The sequence below is a fragment of the Ceratotherium simum genome, chromosome 23 (assembly GCF_057802395.1).
Source record: "Ceratotherium simum simum isolate JZ-2026a chromosome 23, ASM5780239v1, whole genome shotgun sequence".
In the NCBI taxonomy this organism is placed as follows: domain Eukaryota; kingdom Metazoa; phylum Chordata; class Mammalia; order Perissodactyla; family Rhinocerotidae; genus Ceratotherium; species Ceratotherium simum.
Window position 1 is genome coordinate 10,490,773 of NC_141922.1, and position 23,955 is coordinate 10,514,727.

The 23,955-nt window shown below is 37.5% G+C and overlaps 1 protein-coding gene across 9 annotated transcripts in view; it reads right to left on the reverse strand.

Annotated features, from left to right (window-relative positions):
* The window catches only part of PHF20L1 (PHD finger protein 20 like 1), an 81,447-nt gene that overhangs the window by 9,283 nt on the left and 48,209 nt on the right, over positions 1-23,955 (reverse strand). For 8 of the 9 annotated variants that reach the window (XM_087447440.1, XM_087447439.1, XM_087447437.1 and 5 more), the window contains 7 exons: positions 22,876-22,983; positions 12,680-12,844; positions 8,813-8,994; positions 7,717-7,816; positions 6,150-6,345; positions 2,295-2,661; positions 883-1,045 (listed from right to left, as the gene is read on the reverse strand). In XM_087447440.1, the coding sequence (XP_087303566.1) occupies positions 883-1,045; positions 2,295-2,661; positions 6,150-6,345; positions 7,717-7,816; positions 8,813-8,994; positions 12,680-12,844; positions 22,876-22,983 (1,281 nt within the window). The remainder of the gene's footprint in view (positions 1-882; positions 1,046-2,294; positions 2,662-6,149; positions 6,346-7,716; positions 7,817-8,812; positions 8,995-12,679; positions 12,845-22,875; positions 22,984-23,955) is intronic. The other variant, XM_087447443.1, reaches the window with a different exon arrangement.

Sequence of the window (23,955 nt, forward strand, 5' to 3'; positions counted from 1 at the left end):
TTTTTATTAATAATAATAGGGGATAGTGTCAAGTTGCATTTTTTTCCTTCAAAAATCTACTCAAAAAGTTAAACTAACTCTACAGTTGGCTTATAACCAAATGGAAGATGTTTCTGAAATGGGTTTCCATTTCCTCTTTTCTTTTCTCAGGGAAAAACAAACCAGCAGGAGCTCTAACTTAGTGTAGACTGGAGGTATCACACACTTTTGCAAATTAAAAAAAAGGGAATGCAATCTGTCAGGTCAGGAGTAAAAAGGAGTCAGAAAGCATACGAAAAACACTGGATTAGGAATCAGGTATCTAAGCTATTTTATTCCCTCAACTATAAAATTGGCATAATATCTTTCCTGTCTTTTTCTGAGTGCCTCTGTGTGATAAAATTAAAAATATAAAACAAAACCATTTGAAAACCTATATGCAAATTTAAGGTTTACCTACTTAACCTTGCAGGGTTTTTTTTGGTTGTTATTAATTTTACTTAACAAATACTGACCAAAGTGAAAACAAAGATTCAAAATGTTTCTCCTCATATTTTAAATATGCTTAAAGTCCTTATGCTGACTTCCAAAGAAAGCAAAGCTCAATGGAACTAATAAATAGTCTATATGTGCTCTCTATGGAGCCAGGCAGATGGGAAATATTTAATAAAAATCCACCTTAAAAAACAAAACCTAATATCCAGTCCTATTGTCTTGAGCCTGAAAGGCCCCAAATGCCAGCTGTTAAATGCAATGTAAAGGGAGTAATGAAGCTCCATCAGTATGACGAGATTCTGTAGTTTTTGTCCCATAATTTAAAAAATTTTCAATAACTTCTTCATAATAACAATAAACACACTTTACATACTACAGTAATTGTATTATAGTTCTTTCTTGAATTACCATCAACTTCTTTTTCTATTAGGTCCATCCTGCTGGTAACTTCATTCTGCACATTCTCTATGTGTGTAAGGAGATTGAGCTGCCACTGAAGATGTGAGTCTCCTGGGTCTTCAGTGCCCGTTTTATCATTATAAACAAATACCAGATTCTTTTCAGCTGGATTCTTCTCCAAAAAACCATTGGAAAAAACAAAGAGTTGGATGAAATACAACATCATAAAGGGAAAGATATATTAAAAACCTCATCACCCACAATGATCAGTTAAATCCAATCTGACCCCTCGACTATTTTTACAGGCAGTGCTAGCACACAATCCAGTTCCATTGGATGGTCCTAAAGAGCAGACACACCTGCTATGTCTCTCCACAATGCCCACCTACCCCACTGTGCTACACAGGGGAGAAAGGATTCAATAAAATGTGCTCAATAAATGAAGTTGCTAATTATATTCCATAATTAGAATGTCCAGCTAATTCAGACTGACCCCTTCCTCAATTAATCTACACCAGGTGACACAAGGGAAATGAAGGCAAAAAGCAATGATGGAAAAATCAAGAAAGCTGGCAAAGGCCAGTATAAAGTTTAATTAAGTGTAGACTGGACTTTACTACTGCAGTTAAATCAGGGAGGGGAGGGAAAGATAAAAACCTTTTAAAAACTTAAAAAGTGCAAACTGCTTAACACATACACAAAATCTAAACTCAGATTCACCACAGATAACTTATTTCATAAGAGGGATATTAATTTGACAAAATAATTTACCATAAATTTCATGAAATATAAGCTTACCAAATTCAGTTCAGCATTTATTTATGGTGATTACTTGATAAAAGAGGCCAGAAAAATAAAGAATTAATTTTAATGTGGCATTGCTAATTGAAAATCAATGAAAAACGAAGGCACAACATCTCGAAGACAATCTCAGTGAATAGGAAATAAGTTTATAAATATTCACTGTACACTGAGCTGGAAGAATCCAGCTTACTGCATAATGGGACTGACATGCATTTACAGATGTGCTAAAATTTTAAAGAAGAAGATTAGAGGGCCACCTTTTATGTAAAACACATAAAAAAGGAAAACAAATTATATTAATGTATACACACCCATACGCACTTTCATGTTCTCACACGCAGACATTTTCATTTGGAATAAAATGTGGCTCATGTTTTTGGAGGTATCTGCTTAAGCTTATAAAACTGAAACTTTTGTTAGGGCAAACGTTTACTGAACTACTACAATTCTGAACGGCCAGTGTTTTTTGTGGAGAAAGCAAAAATTTCCTTACCCTAACAAGATACTTGTGAACTTGGAAATACAAGTAAAATCTGGGAATTCCGTATGCTTTATTTTATAAAGTTTTCCTTTGTTCTATCATGTTCTCCAAGCAAAGACAAACGGACTAGCTATACCTTTCCAGGCACTCCATCCTCTTTCACTGAGCATCGTAAACGGCTTTTCTCTCGCACGTGGAATTCTTGTTCTTCTTCAAAACTGCTGACATCATCATCATCGGAGCTCCCAGGGTCTGCAAGAGGTTTGCAATCTTGACTAAAACTTTGTGGCTTTTGGTAGCTGTGCTCACTTGTTATGTAAGTTCCTTCCATTTTTAGGGGCAAACGAGGTGGTTCTTTATGATTCTGTACATGATATTTCTTTTCTTGTAGATTAACCGTGTCTTGCACTGTTATTTTTTTATCTACCCCAGCAATTACTTGATCTTGGTCTTTTCGCTTTCCAGAACAAGCCCAGAGATGAAGGTCAGGATGATGTTTATTCCTTAAAACAAAGTTGGAGAAATGGCAGTTCAGAAAAAAACATCCAGTAACAAGTTTAATTCCATAATAAAGTTCAGAATGTAAAATCATACAGTCAACCCTTGGTTCTCCATGCTTTCTGTAGGCTGAGTGTACTGATTCAGACAGATTAATCCCCAGCTCCCTGCTGAAAACCTAGACCACCACCAAGGGAACCCAGTCAGAAGGAAGTCAGGGAATCCAGACAAAAGCAAAGCCATTCTTTAGGGTAAGCTGCCCCAAAATTTCACCCAAAATTTGAATTCTCACAATTCTACAGAAATAATACTCGGGGCCAGCCTGGTGGCGCAGCAGTTAAGTGCGTGCGCTCTGCTTTGGCAGCCCGGGGTTCACCGGTTTGGATCCTGGGCACGGACCTATGCACCACTCAGCAAGCCATGCTGAGGCAGTGTCCCACATAGAAGAGCTACAACTCTACAACTATGATACACAACTACATACCGGGGCTTTGAGGAGAAAAAAGAAAAAAGAGGAAGATTGGCAACAGATGTTAGCACAGGGCCAATCTTCACCCAAAAAAGAAAAAAAAACCTATACTTTAAAAAAAAATACTACTACTACTCAGGTAGAAAAGCAACCATGAAGGTAATTCTGTTGACAGTTCACATCATCATTTGATATATGAACTTCTTTTTCTACTGATTTTCCATTATAGCTTTTTTTAATTGTACAATATGAAATCTTTAAAATCTTGATTCAATCAAAAAGTGATACTTGCTCACGACAAAAAATTCAGACTAGGGGCTGGCCTGGTGGTGCAGTGGTTAAGTTCGCGCACTCCGCTTCGGCAGCTCGGGGTTCACTGGTTCAGATTCCAGGCACGGATCTACACAGTGCTCATCAGGCAATGCTGTGGCGGCATCCCACATACAAAACAGAGGAACACTGGCACGAATACTAGCTCAGGGACAATCTTCCTCAGGCAACAAGAGGAAGACTGGCAACAGATGTTACCCCAGGTCCAATCTTTCTCACCAAAAAAAAAAATTCGGACTATACACGTGCACATAATAAAAATCTCCCCACCATGGCAATCATAAAGAAATCCAGACTTTTTCTATACATATAAAATTATTTTTAAAATGTACAAGTATACACTTTTTCTTTTTACACAAATGGGGCACTCATACAATTTACTTTCTACATAAGTAACATGTATGGGCATCTTGCAACGTCACTATATACAGATTTCCCTTTCTCTGACTCTAGGAGCTGAACAACATTAATGTAGCACAGTCTAGTCTAGCCAAGCAACTCCCCACTAATGGACATGTGTGTGTATGTGTGTGTATCTTTTCAAACAAATGAGAATATTTCAATCAGTAACCTTCCAGATATACAATTGCTGGATAATGTACACACATTTTTGTTTGGTTGGTACTGCCTAAGTGGCCTTCAAAGAGGTTGTACTAATTACACCCTCACCAACAGTCTGTGATAATATCCTTTTACTCTCATCCTCACTAAACATGTGAGCACAATATTGCAGTTATTTCTGTAGTAATTAGAATTCTGCAGTAAGTAAAATAGGAATCCATTCATCCCAGTTGAAGTGAAAGGAGGATATTCAGGATGCATAAACCTTTCAGAAGGCTCAATGTTTGTGAATTAATAATTTCCAAGTCAGACAAACACCAGGAGTCAAATTAGTTTTCTTCTAGTAATACTCAAGTATTGTGCCTGAAATTGTAAATTTTATCTTTTGAACCCCTATAATAATTTAATATCCAGAAAATATTAAAATTCTTCAACAGTAGAAAGACAGCTGGCTTTGAGTCCGACAGTCCAATGGGTTGAACTCTGCTGTGCCACTGAGCAGCTGGGACAAGTCACATAACCTCTATCTTGGACTACCCCTCTATACAACAAGATAAGATCTATTTTTCAGGCTTATGGAAAGGATTAAATGAAATATATGAAAGCAGTAATTTCTGGCATGTAGTTGACTTTTAATAAATAGTAGCCAATGATAACAATTACTGTTATTATTAGAAATATTAACATAAAGAGGGCCTATAGGCATGAGGCAAAAATGGTCCAGCTAAAATGCACAGCAAAATTATGAATGCAGAGAAATGCATATTGATACCAAGAAAGACAACCAAGTTCTAAAAAAAAAGGCTTAATACGTTAATGAATAAGACACAAGCCCGACCTTACAGGAACCCACAGTCAGTAAGGAAGACAGACACAAAAGAACAAAGTGCGTGACACCAGCATGCATGGAGTTTGCCAAGAAGGGCACGATCAGCTCTAGCTGGGCAGGTAACCGAGAAAAGGCACCTGCCAGAGGGACCAGGGTAGGTTACTCTGGGTGTGAGTAAAGGCCTGGAGCTATGAAAAAGCATGCTTTTGGCTTTGGTACAGCTGGAACATTTGGGGAAAAAAATCAGGAGAGGGAAGACATGGCAACAAAATGGTAGAGAGAGTATATATCATGGAAGGACTCAGAGTGCATGCCGACGAGCTCAGACTTTGTTTCTGGGCACCAGGAGACACTGAGATATTAAGCTGAAACGAGATGAGCTCGTATTTATCCTTTACCAAGAGCACACTGGCAACAGTATGAAGGGTGAACTGAAGGAGTATAAGCCAGGAGCCACAGAGAATTAAAAAGGTAAGGTAGTTGTTCGTGTGAAAAGAACAGCCTGGGCGGAGACAGTACTAGTGAGAGAGAGACAGGAAGCACTGCACAACGTTAGGGAATTACAATGGACAGGAGCACTTAGTGTACCCCGGTACTGGGAGGTACCGGGATGGGGATGGAAGGAGGGCAAGAGGCAAGCTCTTGGCCCAGGCAAATGAGTCAAAATAAAGAAGAAAATCTTGTGAAGAACCAGGGAATCATTCTGTTTTTACACATGCAAAAAAAATTCAAGAAGAATTCTAGCCAGGTGTTACAGAGAACTGAAAACAAGGACTTCAAGAACATTCTGATATGTTATTTAGGGAGGCACAGTTTTGTTTTTTTTTAGGGGAAAATTGTCTAGGATGATAAAACATATTTGGTGCACAGCAGAGGGATGGATTACATGACCTGTCAGCTCCCTGAGCCAATCTTAAGGTAATTAAAAAATATACTATTGGATCTGTTTCATCTTGACAACACTCCTGAGGGAAGACACAAATTACAGGTTTGTTCACTACAGCAACAGCAGTTAATTTTGTGCACATGGTGATCACATAAAACAGCGGTACAGGGACTAACACTTGTTGAAATACGAGATGCGGTATCTACCTTCAACCATGCTTATCTATCCCAGGACAATAGGCATAAAGCAGCTATTCACCCAAAGTTATTAATCCTTCCCTTTTTTTTTAAGTTAAAATTTATTCAAAAGCTATTCTGTCTTCCAAACCGCTAATCTGAACCTTCAAAACGCTACCAGATTTAGTTGGAATTAACATTTTTACTAGAGTGTGGCCCTCCTCTCGGCACCCTTCACTTACTTGAGTATCCCGATCTTCAGCTGCAGCCCGTGCAGAACTTCTGTAACCCCACAGACATCAGCAAGCAGGCGATGTGTGGAGACTATCTTTTTGGCATTGAGATGAGAGTAATTTTCCTTTAAAAATGATAACCCGCACATTCTCCCATTATTCAACCAATCCTTATCATAACGGTATTTTGCACTCCACCTCTGACCTGTAGATGAAGTTGACAAGAAAGTGACAAAGGATTCCACTCATTCAGATTTCCCTTCAACTGCTACCATACTAACATTACTCAGTAAGCAAGGCGAGCTCCAGTACTAAGAACAAATTCAAAAGAAGAGTAAGACAGTGTTTTCAGGGGCTGGCACTGTAAGAATTCCTCCACACCTTCAGATTTCCTGCCCTCTAAAGAGAACAAACTCCATCAAGGATGTGGTCAGTGGCAGATGACACCTGTAAAGGAACCTTGAGTGACTGCTTTCCATTTTTGATGTACCTGTCATCTGTCCTCTAAAAAAGCCGAAAGGGCTGGATAGAAACTAGACAGGGGTGCCCGTTTCTCTCACTAACGTTTGTTTTGAACTGGATGAAACAGAGAGCTCTAGTTAAGCGAACAGGGACCCTCCCCCATGTCTGAGATCCCACAGAATCCTATATAATCCTGTATCTTTGACATCAATAGTAATTATACCCTGTTATGACCAGTTGCTTGTGTCTGTGTCCCCTACTACACTATGAGATAGTGGAAGGCATGCTTAGAATCAGTCATCCGATGTCTTACCACAGTGTTTGGCAAACAGAAGGCATCCAATAAATGCTGCTGAATGAATGAGGAAACACGTCTACATACACACAGGTCTGAATAATTCTGCTTCTTAATGTTACTTTTTTTTTTGGATAGACATGAGAACAATTCAGTAGACTTTTATTTGAGAATACCTAGTTATTTTCTGTCTTGGAAGCTGAAAGTGTATACAATATGCAGAACATTTATGGCTACTCAAAGAGACTCTAGCATAGAGGAAGGCACTAAGTGGAAAGCACAAATGGATGGGGAGTCAAAAGGCACAGGTTCATCTCGGTTCTGCCATGTCTAGTACTATCCTTGTGCATAAGGCATGCAACTTCCTGTGCCCTAGCTGCCTCATCAGTAAGATAAGGGATCATATATGACAATCTGAGATCCCATCTGCTCTAAAATCGGTTAGATATGTAGCACTATCAGAAACTTTTTCAAAACCATGTCAGGAGGAAAATAAGTTCAGAATACAGTTCCATTCAAATAGCCAAACATAAAACTATTTAGAAGTCAATACACAGGAGTATACAAATGAGCTAATTCTTCTCCAGGAAAAAGCCATGACTCTGTCCTTCCAGTAAGGTAGTAATTATGGTGATGAATTTATGCTAATGTTTTTTCCTAAGTAATTAATATGGAAAATAAAACTATAACAGTGAAAAATATTTAAAATTTTCAATATGGAAGCAGAGTCTAACTGACAAAGAAGTAATGGTGTCTTATACAGCCGATATAAACAAGATACGCAGGCACCCTGCAATCAGCGCGGGGGTGCAGTCTTACCAGGAGGGTCTCGGCAGATGTAGCAGATGTACTGCTCTGGAATGCTCTCCTCCAGCAGCCCCATGCACACACTGTGCTGCCAGCACAGGCACTCTTCACACTGCAAGAGAACAGAGGAGTGCTTACAGTCACCAGTGTACTCACGAGAAATAAAGACAGAGTCCCTTCATTTCAATGAGTTGGCCTAGTCTCTTGCTGCCATCAGCAATTCAATTCTTATCCCACATAACAAAAGCAAATGATGATTTATGATGAATTTTGGTTTTGAAATGGTCAACTATTTCAAGAACTTCCTCTTGTTGTTTTGATAAATTACTTAAGTCATAAAAAAGTCATAAAACTCTCTCTCATTTATTTCCCACTGACTTTTAAGCAATCACTTCCTTAAAACTCTTAAAAACAGCTTATTAAAGTGAAGAAATTTTTTTTAAAAAAGCAAGCTTGTAGCAACATCTGTAGCAACGACCTCGTAAAGTACTACCTGTGTGGTGACAAATGTATAGTTCTCTTATTTGAGAAAACCATTAAAAAGGGGAGAAAAAAGGAAATTATTTTTTTCATTCCTATTAACATCTCCAAATCTTCCAAATGTCATCACAAAAATATGGGTTAGGCTTTCCTTTTTTTTTAAAGATACTCTTTCTACAGGGAGAGGCTGTTTGTAACGGTTAATCCTTGCAACAAAATTTTCCTTTAATCTTTGAGAATAGTGGAAACTTTGTTTGAATATCTGCCCATGGATGACTATATAATGTAAATTATTAAATAAGAGGGATCCAGACCAGTAAGAGAAGGGGTGCTATGGTCTGCCCTTCAGTGTGGACGTTTATCCATCTTAACGGCTCTTGAAAAGAATTTCCACTTGAAGGTCTCAAACTAAACAGGCTAGCAAAGGGATAGTGACCCTCAAATAAGAAAACTATCTACTTCATTTGATGAAGAGACTTTCCAATCATTACTAGTGGTATTTTAAACAGGACAGTAAGTTAAAACCTCTATCTTCAATAGGATGATCAGTAAAAGACAAAACAGAAGCCCTGATGACCTGCTGAGCACCTGAAACAACTAGTTCAGTACTGTACGAAAGACAGGTTACCTGAATCATGAATCCATTCTCCTCATCCATTTCACAAATACATCTCACAATTTCATTAAGAGCATCATCTTCATCCTGAGATTCCTCAAAATTGGTTGAATCAAAGTCCTGATTGTACTCATCCCCACTTAGAAGCAAACTCTCCGTTGAAGAATCATCTAGGAATTCCACGTCTGATAAGTCTAGAATATACATAAAAGTATACTCAGCATATTTTTTTTCATTTTTACATCATTTTCCAGAAAGACCTACGAGAAGTGATTACAAGCTATTAAGTATTTAGAAAGGGAGGGCAAACAAACGGGAAGAGATTGTCTCTTTACATCTTAACGTATACACTATTACAAGTAACTCAGACAGTATCCCCTAGTCTTGGTGCTTACAAAGGTTATAGCTAAAGTTGATATTAATCATTTAAATTTGGATAGTTTTCAAATCCTTTAACAAATGTTATCCCTTTTGATCCTCACAAGAACCATGGGTTGTACAGAGAATAGGTTTCATTATTTGTACCACAGAAATAACAGCACTTCAGAAAGGTGACGGAGGCTAGCCTAGGGTCTAATATCAATACTACTATTCTTAACAGTAACAGTATCATCAACTACTGTTGCACTTAATATACACCAGGTACTACGTTAAGCGCTTTAAACGTAAGATATATAATTTGCTCAAATAATGCAGCCAGCCAGTGGTAAAGCCAGCTTCACATCAAGATTGCCTGACTCTAAAGCTTGTGTTCTCAGTTTCACCATATTTCTTAAACTGGGATCATGAGTTCTCTAACGAATTTAAATTTTTCATTTTGATAAAAACTTTTAAAAAATTAATAAACTAGATTATATGGCTGACCACAACATACAACTGGATTTAAATGCCAGGTTAGGTTTGTATTTATAACAGTGTTGACATCAAAGACTACCATTTAACTCAGGCTACCGAGAAAAAAATCGAGGCAAACATAAGGAAATATTTATGACAAAGGGAAAGAAATGATGACAGATACCACAGGAAGTTCTGCAGGAGTGTAGATGGAGAAATGCTGGTGATACTGAGTCATCACCAGACACATGGTAGAAGACCTGAACGCTGCTACGAGCTCCTGACCTGGAGGCTAACCAGCAGATCACCCCGGCGATAGAGGTGGTTCCTTTCTACCTCACCACTGTACCCTCTAGACACAATCTGAATTACTCCTTCACCTGCTTACTTCAGCTCCCCTTCCTAGAATGTCAGAGTCCACGACAGCAGGAGCTTTGCAGTTGAATGATCCACATCCAGTGCTTAAAATGAAGCCTGATATATATAGCAGCCACTCCAGAATGTTTGTGAAAGAGGTAAGAAGGGAGTCAATATGTAGAGAAAATCTTCTTTTCAGACTAAACCAGACCAGATGGAGGTTGGCTAAATTTGAACTAAAAAAATTCATGCTACTTATATTTTAAATATTTCCTATGACTTAGTGTTTCTTCTGGCAGCTTCTAATCTTTTTTCCCCTGACTTGATGTTTTTGAATTTTTTGTTTTGATTTATCCAAAGTTAATGTTTTATAGAAAAATAAATATTTTCTTCTCTTTAGGGTCTTAGGGCATCTTGGAGAGAGTGAGGTCAGTAGAAATGAGATAATGCTAGAGAAATACACAAAAACATTCAAGAGGCAAGAACTAAATCAATTAGATATGATAAAATCTAACATTAACAATATGAATAGCTTTGAGAATCTAAACAGGAAACTTCATTCATTCATACTCGTGCTGGCTTAAGTCCAAAATTAATATTTTCTCTTGGGCTTTCCTGAATATAAGTTCACATTTCAAAATGGTGGACTAGAATATGGACAAATAGTTTTAAATGCCGTTGCAGTATGGATGCCAATCATAACCAGAGTTAATAATGAATCTAATTTAAAACTATTATCATTGAAAGGAATTAGTGTATATCTCATATATGATTGCATGACCAAAATAATCAGGTTTTATGGTGTGAGAATGCAAATTTAACATAATGGCCAGAAAATCAAATTTGAATAACTAACTTCCAAGCATCAAACAAATGCTTGGCTAAATTCTAGGGGCTGAGTAAATGGGTTACTGGGTAGAAAGCTACATAACAAAAGCAAGTAAAAGTTCCCTCTCACACTGAAATAGCCACCTGGACAATAGCTCCCTTTGAGTGGCCAGGAGAACACCGTTCTCTTCCAACCGCTGCCCCTTGAACTAGCATTGCTATTTCCTGAGAAAGTATTCTCAAAGGGGGGTTTCCAGATCAGTATCACCTGGGAACTTGTTAGAAATCAGAAATTCTGAGGGTGAAGCCCAACAACGCGTTTTCAAAAGCTCTCCAAGTGGTTCTGATGCATGCTAACATTTGGGAACCTCTGCCGCTTATTAACATCTGTTTTCTTTCTCATAGCTCAGTGCTCATCACATGAAGGGCAAGGGAAAGACATGGCAGAACTGAGAGTACATATCCATGACACTCTTCCCACTCCTCTCTCAAGTATCCTAGTGCCGGCAACACTGCTAGCCCAGATATAATCTCCCATTCTCATCACTCTGCATAGAGACAGTTTTCAGACCTTGATGGCCCACAGTTTGGGTGTTCTTATGTGATTTTCAACCCCTGCTGCTCTGCCCCACAGAATCCCTCAGAAGTGCTATCTTGCCAGGATCCACCCTCCCAGAAATCTCATTTAATTGTGCTCTGCTGCAGGACCTGGTATCGGATTACTTTAAAAGCCTCACAGTAGCGATTATAATGTACACCTGGGGTTAAGAACCACCAGCCCAAATGGGAAAAGGGCAATTGTATTTTTGGGAAAAGGAGGGGGGACTTTTTCCTAATCATCCCTTCCCCCAATTTTTTTTAATTAAGTATCTCAAAGGTGCTGTGTGCTTTTCTTAGGGTAAAGGGAAGAATATGCTTTTCTCTATAGTGAGCTAGAGAGGAGTTAGGCCTGGAAGAGAACAGGTAGTAACAATGCACAAGGAAACACATAACCTATTAGCTACCATGTGGGGCACTCAAGAAGAAAGGGAAAGACAGGAAGTGAGCTCACCCATAGGTATCCCTGGCATATCCTTTACATAAGATGAAGACCCCATCCCTCATTCTTCATTCCTTAACCCGGGTTCCTACTGTGCTGGAGCTCTCGTCGGAAGCCACTGCCATCAACGTCCAGAGTTGGGAGTCTCTCCTCCCAGTGCTTAGACTGGAAGGTACGAGTCCTCCACACCTCCCACTGTCAGGACTGGACTTGCAGGAACACCTAACAGACTCCTACTCCAGGGCTCCTTTCCCAACCTGACACGGCCTTCTGTCTATATGAGAGGGTGCCTTACACCTGAGTGTATTCAAATCACTGATGTGGCCACATTCCCACACCTTCGGTTACAGATGCATCTATGATCAAAGCACATTTTTAAGTCTATGATAAATATTTGGTAAAAAAACTTTGGAGTTAAGATAGGCTTTGATTGACTTTTAATTCTAATATGAGCTCAAAAAGTTACTTAACCTATAAGCCTCTGCTTGTTTATCATTGTAATGTGGATAACAATATCTACTTCATAAGTTGGTAGTGAATATGAAAATATATGTTAAAACACCTAAAGACGACCAGTATAAGGTAGACACTAATAGTTTCCGTACCATCTGTCCTACAATTAAGTATAAAAGCCAATTTTACTTCATATAAATTAAAAAGTAGCTCAAATTTCTAATGTTGAGATTTTCATATTAGTTTATGGAATAATTTTTTCAATTGTGCGCCCTGCTCAGATAGGCTCTCAATAACGTATGTTTTATTCTCAGTTCCACATTTAAGAATCTTAAGACTTGTTTTAAGCATTACATGGTTACACATACTTTCACCACTAAGATCAACTGACAGAATTGCCCTTGGATACTGATATGTTGTATTTTTCTCCGTAAACATGCTTCGCAGAGCCAGAGAACTCCCAGAAGATCGAGTTAGTGGAGAAGAGCACCTTTCCAAAAATTCTAGGGAACTGTCTTCATAGTCTGAATAGTCTGCAACATAAGATACATAAAGAAATATTAATAAAGTGTCAGGTAATCAAGAGTCACTAAAAAATAATGAGAAAGTCATGTTTTATGATACACAAAATAATCATGCCACCACTTTCTCTTCTCATCCATGAACAGCTAGATCATTATGTTTTGATAAATTGGGTTTGGCAAGAACACCTGGGAAATAAACTCCAGGCAGTATATACATAACAGGGAGTATCGTGTTCTAACTGCTACCAGTAAACTCGTGTTAAGTAGTCCAGAAGTGAAAAAGGACTAGTTCTACATTTTCTCTCCATTATAATCACAGCTATGTCTGCAATAAGATGTGTAAGATGGAAATTAACCTTTGTTTTGCAATTTGTAAAGAGGTTCTCATGATGTCTAGCATGTCAATTATTATAGTGATAATTTCATCAATAAATTTTTCAGCAAAAAAACTCTGAATGAAATTAACTGGTCCTGAAAGAAATCAAAGTTCTATCTTCCTCAGCTTGGAATAAGCCATACAGATGGAGAGGTGCGGTGAGGGGAAGGAAAGACAGGAGAGGGTATGATTCTAGGTGCCTGGGAAGGCTCTGAAACAGAAGAGTATCTGGCACACTTGACAAACGCTAAGACTGTGGCTGCAGCACAGTAAATGAAAGAGATAAGAATGAGGTTCGAGTGATAGGAGCCAGACCAGATTAAAGATTTTTTTGTTTTTAAGTTTTATCCTAAACACAACAAAAAGTCATTCAAAGTTTGTAAGGGGAGCAGGATGTGACAAGCTCGATTCCCCTTTTACAAAGATCACTCTAGCTGTGGAATGGAGGGAAGAGTGCAGGGAGACACAACAAGTGAGGACACAGCTCAGAGGCTGCAGCAGTAGTCCAGGCCACAGATGCTGGCGGCCTGGACTGGGATGATAGCAGCTGAAGTGAAGACTCAGAGGTAGATGTAGTGATCTGCAGACTGGAGGTGGAGGGCTGAGATGACGTCATCAAGGGCGATTTCCAGGTTTCTGCTTCAACTAGGTAACAAAAGGGGGGTTCTGAGATGGGGCTGAAGAGTAAACGGGAGGTGGAGAAACCAGAGAAGGAATGTGGGTTCAGAGGAGGGCGTTTTACTGGGAGATCCTAAACATCATCTATATAAATCAAAAAATGTGTGCTGAGGGGTGAGAAATGCCAGGATTTTTTTTTCCTTTGCTTAAATCAGTTTTTTTCTATTGCTGTAACACTGGTTTATAACATTATATAAATTTCATGTGTACATCACTATACTGCTATTTCTGCACAGATTACATCATGTTCACCACCCAAAGACTAATTACAATCCATCACCACACACATGTGGTGTGTTGTTTTTTATAAAACAAGAAAAAACAGGATTTTTAGAGAGACAGATGTTCCCTCCATTTTAGTAGAGGCAAAGGAGGAAAAGATGGATATATTCAAGTAAGTTTGTAGATGTGGCGGATAGAAGACGAGCAAACTCTCACCTCATGGCTGCTATTTCCTCAACTGAGTGTGAGGCAAAGGATGTCAACTGAGGCAGGTCCGGGAATAAATAAGAGGTGGAGAAGAGTGGGAAAAGTTGAGGAAAGGTAGAGTGGAAAAGCGAGTTCACAAGAGAAGAGTAGTACCAATGCTGGTGCGTACTGAGCATCCATTTGAAGTTGGCGGTTGTGGTAAGCAGAATAATGGTCCCCAAAGATGTCCACGTCCTAATCCCCGGAACTTGTGAATATTTTAGGTGACATGGCAAAGGGGAATTAAGGTTGCTACAAAGGTGACCTTAAAATAAGGAGATTATCCTGGAGCATCTGGGTGGGCCCAACGTAATCACAAGGGTCTCTAGAAGTGAAAGACGGTGGCAGAAGAATCAGTGTCAGAGTGACGTGAAGTGAGAAAGACTTGGGTGGCCATTGCTGGCTTTGAAGATGGGAGGGGGAGACAAGCCGAGACGCAGCAGCCTCTGGAAGCTGGGAAAGGCAAGAAAATGGATTCTCCCATCGAGCCTACAGAAAGGAATGCAGCCGTGCTAATATCTCCATTTTAGTCCAGTGAGACCCATTTTCCACTTCAGACCTTCAGAACTTTAAGATGACAAATTTGTGTTGTTTTAAGTCACTGATATGTAGTAATTTTGACAGCAGTAATGGGAAACTAATACAGTGGTCATCATAAATACTACAGCATAGCCCACATTTATTGAGGGCTCTCCATGTACCAAACATAATTCTAAGTGCTTTATGTGTATTAACTCTTTTAATCCTCACAACCATCCAGTAAGGGAGCTACAACTGCTAGCGCCGTTTTACAAATGAAAGAACAAAGGCAGGAAAGGTTAGGTCAATTGCCCAAGAAAACATAGCTATCAAGGGCAAAGCCAGCATTTGAACCCCGACAGCCAGACTACAGAAGCCTTGCTCTGAACCAAAAACCGTTATCAGTGGATTTCAACATTTAATGTGTACACAAACTGGACAGCTTGTTAAAACAGATTCCTAGGCCTCACCCCACAGTAGCTGAGGAGTGGAGACACTCCCAGATGATGCTGATGCTGTTACACCACAGAGCAATCTTTGAGTAGCACTGTGCTATCCTGCCTCTCGTGGCCTCACAGTAACTGCATAGTTTGTCCAATGCCATGTTATTCAGGCCCAGGCACAGAAACGGCATTTATTACATGCTAGCTAGGTACTGTGTTAGGTACTTTACAATGATTACCTTATTGAATCCTAACAATAAATCCTCATAGTAGACACTAACATTACCATTTTAGAAGTGAGGAGACTAAGGCTTACAGAATTTAAATAAATGGCCAAAAGTCACCCAGCTCTAAGTGTTGTGATCGGGATTTGAACCCACATATTCAGCTTTCAAAGCTGCCCTTTTATCGACTACAGGTTATACTGCCCTCTCGGCAAAAGCAGAAGTAGGGTCTGAGTGTAAAAATCATGGTAGAAATCCCAATTTGGTGTTAAAAATAAAATAAGGCTCACATTAAATCTCTCTGTTATATTAGCAACTGAACAAAATTTCTTAGCATTCTACCCCCCACCTGTATCCCCACTCCAATCCCCTCTGGCTACTACAAATAAAGATCTGCTGCCGTGTTTCAGCAGTTAGGTCAAAGGTAATATTCTCCATAAAGCCCCTTCCTTGATCCCTCTGGCTTCTCTAAACTCTGAAGAGAATTTATTTGGTACCACTCTCCCACACATAACATATCATACCTTGCTGGTAGATATTTATGCATGCTTCTTATCACTCTGACTATATACTTATATACTTACAGGCCCCTGGGAGGAAATCTTTGTTTTTACTATATAATGCTTTGGATTTTCTTCTCATTTCTCACTCTAGTTTTTTTTTTACATCTCTGTATGCCTTCAGTTTTCTCATATTTACAGACACATGAAAGACCGAGATGAAGCGACTTGCTCAAAGTAACAAAGCTAAAAACTGGCAAAGATGTCATTCTTAAATAAATCCCAACACGGCAATTTCTTATACACATAGACTGAACAAAATGTTTGTTTTATATCTTGTAAACTAATTCTGGTAATCAAAACATACGTCAACCCACTATTGTATGGAATAATTATAAAGAACTATTTAGCTAAACTACTTATTTTCATAACTTCATTTAAAATAACAGACAACCATAAGAACTTAGTATGCCAACAAAGACAAGTAAAGACTTGCTGGAAGGAAGAATACACAGCCTAGTAAACAATCTTTAAGGTACAGGAGGTAAGATTAACAACACAGCATGATGGTTAAAATGAAAATTAAGACTCTGAAGCCAGATTAACTGGGTTTCAATCTGCTTTTCATCACTTTATCTCTGTTTTAGTTAACTGTAAAATGGGGACAACAGGCCCCACTGTAAATGGTTAATGTGAGGATTAAATAAACTAGTATATATAAGATAGTATTTAGAACATAATAAGCACCAGCAGGATATGCAAAATAACATTGAGTGGTGAATAAAAGAAAGAATTTTTAAACTCCCTGAGGGTAGTAATTGTAGACTAAAATACATAATATATTAAGAACCTCATGTAGTAATAATGTGAATTCTTTAAAATTAAGATATCTTTAAAATTTTAAAGTTATTTAAAACCCCTTTTTTCTAGCTTAAAGACCACTCTTCTAATTTAATCATCTGAGGAAGTGTCACTTCTAAGATGAATGTAAATAGCCCAGAATACATTCTCCTCAAATGTAATAATTAATTGCAAAGATGTTGGTGATTACCCGACTCAACACCTGCTATGTAGGAAGAGCAATGCTTCTGAGCGTCTTTAGTGATTACTAGGACTCTATTTACAAAGTTAAGCTTTTAATTTATAGGTCTGATTTTTAAATGTAAACAAAGATACAAAGTTCTTTTCTCTTAATTAAAAAATAAAAATATATAACATTTTAAGGATTATTTTTTAATGGCTCTTTATAAATAAGGTTATCGCAGTTAACGGCGGATCACAATTCTGAGATGCAAGTTTTCTTTGCAATTTTTTCTCTAAGTCTTATTAATCCTTATCACCCTCTTTTCTTTCAAGTTACCAGTTCCTGCATTCTCATAAATTCTGTCTATACCTCACTTTGCTACCACGTGTGGCCCACTTCTTATTTTGTTCTTTATCAGCCCCTCCCTGTTACCTTTTCCCCACTTCGACAGGTATTTTAGCATATAAGATTCTGCACCTGCTACTAAGTACTGGAACAGACCTGTTTGCTGGTGCGGTGTAAGAGGACTTAAATAGCTGGCCAGTCCTGCCCTGACATCATGGCGTGTCCCCAGAACACCCAAGCCAGCCAAATCCCCTCAGCCTCTGGTCAGCTGGGAGTGCATCTGGCAGTTCTCCCTGCAGTCTGAAGCTTCTCGTATCTGCTTTATGATACGTCATCACGGGAGGGTATTCCCTAATAAATGAACTCGTGGTTAACGGTTTCTGTTTATAGAGCTCCAGAGTGTCCTGACTTTAGGTTCTCTCTAGTTTGGACTCCACAGAACTCTATGTGAAGGGGTGGGGTTGGGGGAGAGGAGTGAAGGGCAACACAGACACAAGAGTGCCTGGAAATGTTCAAGACACTCTCTGGAAAGTGGTTTCAAGCTTTTCAATCCCATTTTGATCCTACATCTATATTAAAATTTACTCTGGCAGCTTTAGAGTTAGAGAATGTAAAAACATCACACCCTGTGGAAAAATTAGATGTTATTTTTGGCCTATAGACAGAGCTAAAATCTGAAGAATTTACCAACAATGATTACTAACGATGAAATTACCCAGTTGGCTTTGTATTTTTTAAAACTGGCTTTTTTAAGTGTTTAATGAATATGAAAAAAAAAAAATGGGTACGACATAAAGCATATCAATACCACAAAATACTTAAGTACCCATCATGCAGTCTAAAAGAATACTATTATCATTTCTGAAGCGAAGTGATAAATTCCCTTCCCCACCTCCGAGGTGACCAGTATCCTGAGTTTTTGTTCATCCTTCTCTTGCTTTTCTTTACACTTTTACTCCATACAGTTGAATTTCTAAAGAATACACTGTTCAGGATTACAACTTCTTGACATTTACATAAATGAAATCATATTACATGTTTTCTTTTTTTGTGTGTGTCAGGAAGATCAGCCCTGTGCTAACATCTGCCAATCATCCTCTTTTTTTTTTGCTGAGGAAGACTGGCCCTGCGCTAACATCCGTGCCCATCTTCCTCCACTTTTCATGGGACCCCACCACAGCATGGCTTGCCAAGTGGTGTGTCGGTGCGCGCCTGGGATCTGGACCGGCGAACCCCGGGCCGCCACAGCAGCGGAGCACGCACACTTAACCGCTTGCGCCACCGGGCCGGCCCCTACATGTTTTCTTCGTTGCTTCGATTTTTAGCTTATCATTTTATTCCTGAGATTCCTGTGGATGTAATTCATTTATTTACACAGTGACATGGATTCCACTGAATGGATATGTGACTTCTGATGGACATCTGGGCTGATTCCAGCGCTGCTCTGAACTTTCTTCTATCTGCCTCCTGATGTATCACGTGAGTTTAGTTAGCAATTTTAGGTCTCCACCTTCACTCGCTGATGCCCGACTGCTTTCCACAGTAGCTGTATAGTTGTCTCCATCTCCTCGGCAACCTCTAATATTACCCACCTCCTAATTTTTGCCTTTATGGCAGGTATGAAGTATATTTCACTAGGTTTTTAAAATTGCATTTACCCAGTTCTCAAAGATTGAGCATCATATTATGTATTCATCTTATCATCTTAAGGTTTCTGCTTCTGCAAAGTACCTGTTAAAATCTTGCCCATCTTCATATCAGGTTATCTTCATTTTTGTTTTTGATTTGTAGGAGTTTGAGATATATTCTGAATACCAATCCTTTGTCAGACATATGAGTTGCAAGTATCTTCTTATGATTTGGTTGTGTTTTCACTCTCTTTATAATGTTTTTGATGAACCAAAGTTCTTAATTGCAGTCTAGTCAAATTTTCTACCTTTTCCCTTAGGGTTAGCACTTTTTGTTTAGAAATCCTTCCCTGCCCACAGATCATAAAGATGTTTTCCTATACTGTCATTCAAAGTTTTCTAGTTTTGTCTTTCACACAGTCTTTAGTCAACCTGGAATGGATTTTTGTGTATGGTGTAAAGTAGAAGTCCAATTTCATTTTTCTTTCCTATATGGATTATAAATTGTTCTAATACCATTTACTGAAAAGTACATCCTTTACCCACTAATCTAAGATACCAGCTTTGTATAAACCAAGTTTTGAAATATGTATAGATCTGCTTTGGATTATCTTGTCTTAATACGTCTATTCTTCCAAAATATCTTGATGCCTTAATAACTATAGCTGAATATTAATTCTTCACCTTATTCTTCTTCAAGAATGATTGTATTATTTTTGGCTCTTTACTCTTCCATACGAAGTTGCAGAATTAGCATTGAATCTATAGACTTACTTAGCATGAAATGACAACTTTTCAATACTGATCTACTAACCCATGAACATGAATTCCCTCCCATTTATTTAGGCCTTTAACGTTTCTAAGGTTTTATAATCACATATTCATAGTTGTTTTTTCAAATGTAAGTACACATGGATGTATCAAATGGTTTTTCCACATTTATAGAGGTAGTAATGTTTGTTCTCCTTCACCTGTTACTGTGGTGAATTTAATGATTTTCTAATGTCAAACCAACTTTGCATGCCAATCCTATGTGGTCATATTTTCTTACACATTACTGGATTTAACTCCATAACATATGCTTATGGGTTTTGCATCTATGTCCACAAATGAAAAGAGCCTGCGATTGTCCTTTGCCATATTGTTCTCTTCTGATTTTGAAAGGAAAGTTATTTAATCATCTAAAATGAATTTGGAGTTGTATTCATTTCCTAGGGCTGCCCCCAACAAATTCGGTGGATTAAAACAACAGAAACGTATTCTCTCACAGTTCTGAAGGCCAGAAGTCCAAAATAAGGTGTGGACAGAGCCATCACCCTCTGGAGGCTTTAAGAGCAAATCTTTCCTTGCCCCTCGCAGCTTCTGGTGGCCCCTTGGTTTGGGGCTTCATCACTTCAACCTTGCCGGTGTCTCCACAGGGCCTTCTCCCTGGGTATCTCAAATCTCCCCTCCACTCTCTTATGAGACCAGCCATTGCCTTCAGGGTCCACCCTCAATCCCAGACGGTCTCATTCTTAATCACAGCGGCAAAGATCCCATATCCAAACTCAGTCACATTCACATGTATAGGGGTTAGGAGTTGGACATATATTTCGGGGGGATACTATTCACCCCACTATAGGAGTGTTCCCTCTGTTTCTAAATTTTGAAATAATTTACGTAAGTTTGGAATAATCTGCTCCTTTAATGTTTGGTAGAAGTTGGGAGCAAAACTTTTTGGACCAGGGCTTTATCTTTGTGGGAAGATTTTAAAATACTGATTAAATTTCTTTTAATGACTACTCAGGTTTTTATCTCCTTAAGTGAGTTTGGTTTCTGGCAAGTGTCCATACCTTCATCTCACCTTTAAAGGTCATTGCATAAAGTTGTTTACATTATCTTCTTTTTATGTCTAAAGCATCTGTAGTTACGTTCCCTTTATTCCTAATATTGTTTAAATAAACAAATGTGCATTTTGTGTTTTTTTTCTTAATCGGTCTTTCCAGAGGTTTGCTGATTTTATTAGTTTTTTACAAAGAATTAATTTTGGCATTTTTAAATTTCTTCCTAGCATTTTTTTTTTAGTTCATTAATTTCCACTCATGTGTTTATTATTTACTTCTACTTTTTTTGGACATGTTCTTTTCTAACTTCTTAAGCTAGAGGCTTAGCTGATTCTCAGTGTTCTTTTCTAATATAAACATGTATGGCAATATATATTCTTCTAAGTGCCATTCAACTACATTCTCAAGTTGTGATGTAGAATATTTTCATCATCTTTCAGGTTCTTAACATTTTATTTACTTTCCCTTTGGTACTGTTCTTTGATCCATGAGTTATTTAAAAATGTGTTGCTTGATTTTTAAACATATGGGGTTTTTCTATTTATCTTTTTAATCCTGATTTTAGTTAACTATATTATAGTCAGAAACCATGGTCTGTATTACACTAATCTTTAAAATGTGTTGAGATTTGCTTACAGCTGCATGCCGTGGGCAGTTTGAATAAATGCTGGTGTCTGTTCAAGAAAACGGTCTATTGTGCAGCGGCTGAGCTCAGTGTCCTGGACAGGTCTATTACATCGACTGGGCTGCTGCCATCTTCTTATCCCTTCAGAATATACTTTTGAGTTCTGTTAATTTATTAATTACTAAGAAAGATAAATTTATTAATTGTTAAGAATGAAATTTTATATCTAGGAAGATATAAAGTGAATCAAACCTTTATGATTATATGGTAACGTCCTATCTTTAGGGATGATTTTTACCGTAATGACTATTTTATCTGATATAAATATAGCTACTCCAACTTTCATTTTGGTTAGCATTTGTTCACCATATTTTTTCCATATTTTTATTCCCAACATTGCTCTGTCTTCTCCATCCTTATATTTGTATTTGTCTCTTGAAAATAACCTATAACTGGATTTTTAAAATCTACTATGATAATCTCTCTCATATAGGTATAATTACTGATACATTTACATTTATTTCTAATATCTTATTTTGTAATTTGTATTTTTCTTCTTTTCTATGTTTTTCTCTTTTTATTGCCTTCTTTTGGACAGTTTTTTCATCAGATTTTTTTCTCCTGTACTTTGGAAATTATACCCTATGCTTCTATTCTTTCAGTATTCATGTTAGAAATTATAAAATACAGATTTAACTACTCAGAGTCTAAAAGCAATAAATTTCATTTACTCTTCCAAAACAGTACAAGACTTTAAAAACACTAAAATACAGGTACGCCCCTCTCAATTTACAAGCTACTATTGTTCCATATTTTTGTTTTATACCATTTAGTTTTATTTTTCCCCAAAGTTCAAATTGATTTATATAATCAATGTTTAGGTTTATCCACATATTTACACTTTCTTTGCTCATCATTTCTTCTGACATCTCAAACCTTTCTTTTGTCATCACTTTCTTTCTGCCTTCAAGTACAGGATTAGGATAACTTTTAGAGATAGGCTATTGATAGAAAAATCATTTCGTTTTTTTCAAGTTTTTCTAAAAACATCTTTATTTCACCCTCATTTTTGAAAGCTAATTCAAGGAGCTATAAAATTTTAGATTGAGAATAACTTCTTCAGTCCACTGAACGGTGCTCGGTCAGGGTACCTGGTCCACCACAACTCTGGAAACGAAAGTCTCTAATCAGTTGAAAGGATTAATTTACAGACCTTAGTATAACGGAGTTGCATATTTTCAAAATTAGCAAGACAAAGGAAAGCTACAAAAACTTCTCAGTTCTTAACAACATGGGGATCTTGTCATACCTCCCTTTTGTTAAAAGAAAAAAGTTGCAAGAATCTTAGAATTTTAAAAAATGAGAATCACCATTTTAGCATACTTACCATGCTGCTTAGATTTCTTTTTCTTTTTCTTCTTCTTCTTCTGTTTTGGTTTGTAGTGATCTTTGTCTCTCTTCTCTTTTCTTTCCTTATCCTTTTCTTTTCTCTTACCTAAATGACAAAAGGGAGTAAGTTAGTAATCATAACTGATCCTGAGTTGTTCCTTTGTGGTTAACCTAAAAGCAGCATTTATGCTTTTAATCAGCTATTCCAGTCACCTGCCCAGAGTGGATGGATTCAATTAAACTGTTCCTGTCATGATTCTGGAACTCCTGATTAGTTTACTGGACTATAAGAGGGGATCTTCATTAGCAGTGTTGAGAAATCCCAACTCCTGACACCTTCAAGTTAACACAGACAGTAGTTAAAATCTTTAAATGAGTAATATAACTCAGTTTCCTGATGTGGAAAGAAGTAAACTCCATAATTTAAAGATGACTGAGGAGACAGCATTTCCATATATAATTTAGTGAGAAAATATATTAGAAGATTAAAAAACAAAAACAAAAAAACTTGAACTTTTTCTTTGGAACAGTAAAAAAATTAAATCAATCCATAAATAATTCCTTCAGTCTTTCAATACGTCCAGTGTGTACAAAGTGAAGGCTAAGAACACAAGGAAAAACAATTATCTTATTAAACCAATTTTTCACCAAAAAAACATTCCTTTTTCCCAATCACATGTACTTTAAAGAAAATAAATGGATGTTAAAGCAGTATGCTAGAATATTTTATTTAAAATTAATTCATCACATATATTCAACTACTGTTCCACTCAGAATGGTTTAGCCTACAATTTTTTTTTTATCAACCATATTTAACCAACTTTCAGTGACCCAAGCTCCAGTAAGCTAATCTGTAGAATATTCAAGACCATTGAATACCCAAGATCCATTATTCCAAAACTTTTAGTATTACAGCACAGAAAATAGAAAAAATAGCAGAAAACTTAGTAACTTTTTTATAAGGTAGGTTGAAGAAGAAAGTCTGGAAAAAAATGACTAATTTATCATCCATCTCTAAGTCTTAACAATATTAAATGGCAGCTTATTTTTAAATAGCCATTTTAAAGATGTTCAGAAA